This window comes from Ceratina calcarata, unplaced genomic scaffold (genome assembly GCF_001652005.2).
Source record: "Ceratina calcarata isolate Rehan_Ccalc_2016 unplaced genomic scaffold, ASM165200v1 scaffold557.2, whole genome shotgun sequence".
NCBI lineage: Eukaryota > Metazoa > Arthropoda > Insecta > Hymenoptera > Apidae > Ceratina > Ceratina calcarata.
In genome coordinates, this window is record NW_017176762.1 from 169,687 (window position 1) to 173,013 (window position 3,327).

Here is a 3,327-nt window from a genome sequence, read left to right on the forward strand (position 1 = left end):
ATATAATACAGATCTTTAATAGCATTCATTTATTACAAATACGTGCGACTTAACGATGCAAGATAATTGAATAATCAGTTATATAAAAAAAGGCGCCGAGATATCGTTGACAATCCATTTACCAGACAATCGCGGTCGATTAGATTGGATGTTTGCGCGAGCGTTCTTTCTCAGGTGTATCTCCTGGCAAAACGAAACGTTACGCAACCCGCGCTCCGATTTCTAGCACAATTAACCCTTCGAGCCAATTAAAGCCCGACGCTAAAGGAAATACATAATTGCCCCGAATTCTACTGCATGTTTTCACGCTAATTCTATCGTAACGCGTTTCGTTCCATCTATATTTTAAAGACAATAATTTCGCCAAGGTCGTAGCAAAGATATCAACCAGACAGCAATACTAAATAATCTGAAGGATTGACGTAGCAGGTGAGACGATAAGAAGTATCATATATAATAATATCTTAAATATTAGTAGAGTAAAATTTTTAAGATGTGCAATCTGTGAACTATTATTCTATTAAGTAAATGCATCGTTGATAAACTCAAATGTATGTGAATTATTATAAGTACTGGTATAGACTCACATCGAGTGTGAATCGAAACATTTGTTTTAACGTGTATATAATAATTGGAGGAGTTGATAGATTCGAAAGAAGCTCCAAGGCCGAATGTACGTGACCCGCTCGAAAACTGCATTGATTAATCAGCGGACTCGTTGCCATTCCATAAACGTAAACCGCAAATCGCGGTCATTGCCATTCTAGTCGCTCCTCGGATTCTTTCTTCAAACTATCTGACGAATAGATATTAAAAAACCAATGATACAATACAAGTACGTGTGTAATTATTGAAAAGGTAAAAATTGTTTTATACGACATTATAGTCTTCACTATCAAAGCGTTATATTGCCTTATCAATGTAAGATCAGTCGTTATCTAAATATTACAATGCTAGATTAAAAGTAAAAGATAGGTGCGATTCTATTTTCAATTATTCGACTAATTTTTGTCTTGAGAATTCACTTTTTTAAAAACGTTCACGGCCTCGATTTTCCAAACGCGTTTCTACTTCTCGTTTCTTATCAAGCTTGGAATTGTTAATTAGACATTAATGGATTATCGGTTTTAGTCTTGCCTGTAGAAAAACGTATTTTCAAACTTATTTAAACAATCATCGATTTAGTACTAATATTGATGCGGTAATATTATAATTTACGAATGAATTTTGTTCATCATAATTGTTCATCTTTTCGAGAAATGATCGAGGTTGTTTAGTTCAATTGATAACGAACGTCACTGGCGATCACCGAAGATCAACGAGAGCCACCAGATGCCAGAGCAAATTATATCCTCTTCGTCGGTTACTTATTTTTTTTTTAGTCCGTACTATTTGTACACCGATTTCACCACACGTCGTTCACCGGGAAGATCTAGACGCGCCGGAGATTCACTACGTCCGCTTCTAAGGAACGACTTCAAACACTGTGTCCACCTTCGCTACGGTTTATCACCGACCATACGCAACTTCTCCTACTACCGCTCCTCCATCGCTGATACATGAATGGATCCAGGCGAAGTCCAATGAGAAATAAATCGTCCAAATCCACTTCGATCCTGTTATTTATGTCTTACTTACAAATTAATTAAAATAACTTTGTATTCAATAAATGCTTCAACATTTCTTTTATACCATTCATTGGTTCCACTTCCAAATGCTTTCACGTTTAGTTGCTTCGTGAAATTAAAAGAAATAACATGAGTATAAATTTATTAAATATAAAGAAGAATCGAATTGAAATTGGAATTTCATCAAAAAATTTGTACGAGTCTAATCTAATCTAATCTGTACGGATTTTTCACTCGAGTACAATTGCAAAATGTAACGTGCTGACTGTGGAACGTGTATTTTATCTTCGAGCTTGTTATCATTATATTACATGTATTTATCCTTTTGTTATTTCTGCCAGCGTGGCGGTTTTGAACGAATTTAATTTAGCGATAAAAACTCTTTTTTCAAAGTAATCAGTAACAATAATTAATATCTGACGTAAATGCTATTAAGTATTAAGTCTGTAGATGATATCATAATACTATAAAAGGGATCATAAGTACTATTTCTTTAAATGGATAAGTGAAAGTGGCAAATGGAGAAACGTTTATACAATAAATGTCAAAAAGAAACGCAATCTTACGTATTTATTAGAATTCGATTATGAAAATGCACAAACTAATAATTGTTTGTACATAGAATTTACCTTGACTTCATAGTCTTCATTGACTGTGGATAAGTTCGAAAGAATTGATCCTGATGAGAAATAATTGATGTTCGAATGCAATCGCGACGAATATCCCAAAGATACTGATTGTGAGACAATCTCAACGAGAAAATACAAATGCGAGAAGCTTCGGGTAAACGCGTTCCGTGACCTCGTTCCTATCGATACGGGGAGTCAATCGATGACCGCTCGTTCCGGCGGTAACATGCAAATTACGACTCTTTCCTCCGCGTAAACAAACTGCCGTTCCAATTGAAAATCAGTTCTCGGTACGATCAGCCGTCAACGAAAACATTCAGCTTTTTAACGTTCGAAGAAGCGATTAAACATAGATCATCTATTAGCAGATTATGCGAATTAGGATTTGCGATTTCAATTACAATTATCAAATCCGTTCTGATGTCAATTTCAAAAATGAAATCTAAATTGGTATTTTCTTCACTCTCCAGACATAGTGATGTGTACAATGCATATTTTTGTGTATTACAGACGCTTGTTATATGTTTTGCATACTAAAGGTACTACAAAATTCATCAAATTCGTAATATATTATGTTATTATTCGTATATAATAGCATAATCAACACTTATGCATTCTATCATTATCTTTTATCAGTGAAGTGACAATTGTATGTACAATATGTAATTAAGTTATTATTACATCACAATCGTTCCATGTAATTGATCTCTTTTGCTGGGTCAACGGACTCTTTCACAATAACTCTATAAATCCCAGACAGTTTCTGAGAATCGGAAGTCATAACGCTGTCGCTTCGACTTGTGACGCAAAACGTGTACAAGGATCGTCCGCAACTTTTCATTCGCTATTTTTGCGTTATGGAAATACTGGGATGAAATATTTACCATCCTCTCGCCAAAAAGACATTCGGATTTTTTGTTGGGTCAAGTCAAATGTTTCGCAACTTGAGTACCTACTGGTGGAGCGAAATGAGAACTGCAGATGTCAACGCGTCATATTTTTATGCAGGTGTTTGCGTAATGACAGCGAATCGATTCCGATTGTCATTTCATCAGTGGAAAGAATAAATA

The 3,327-nt window shown here is 35.0% G+C and overlaps 1 protein-coding gene across 1 annotated transcript in view; it reads right to left on the reverse strand.

Moving 5' to 3' along the window:
• Nucleotides 1–2,364, reverse strand: part of Myo61F (unconventional myosin 61F) — a 10,417-nt gene extending 8,053 nt beyond the window's left edge. The window contains exon 1 of the mRNA XM_018031779.2: nt 2,258–2,364. Coding sequence (XP_017887268.1) covers nt 2,258–2,277 — 20 coding nt within the window. The 5' untranslated portion in view covers nt 2,278–2,364. The remainder of the gene's footprint in view (nt 1–2,257) is intronic.
• Between the last annotated feature and the right edge of the window lie 963 nt (nt 2,365–3,327).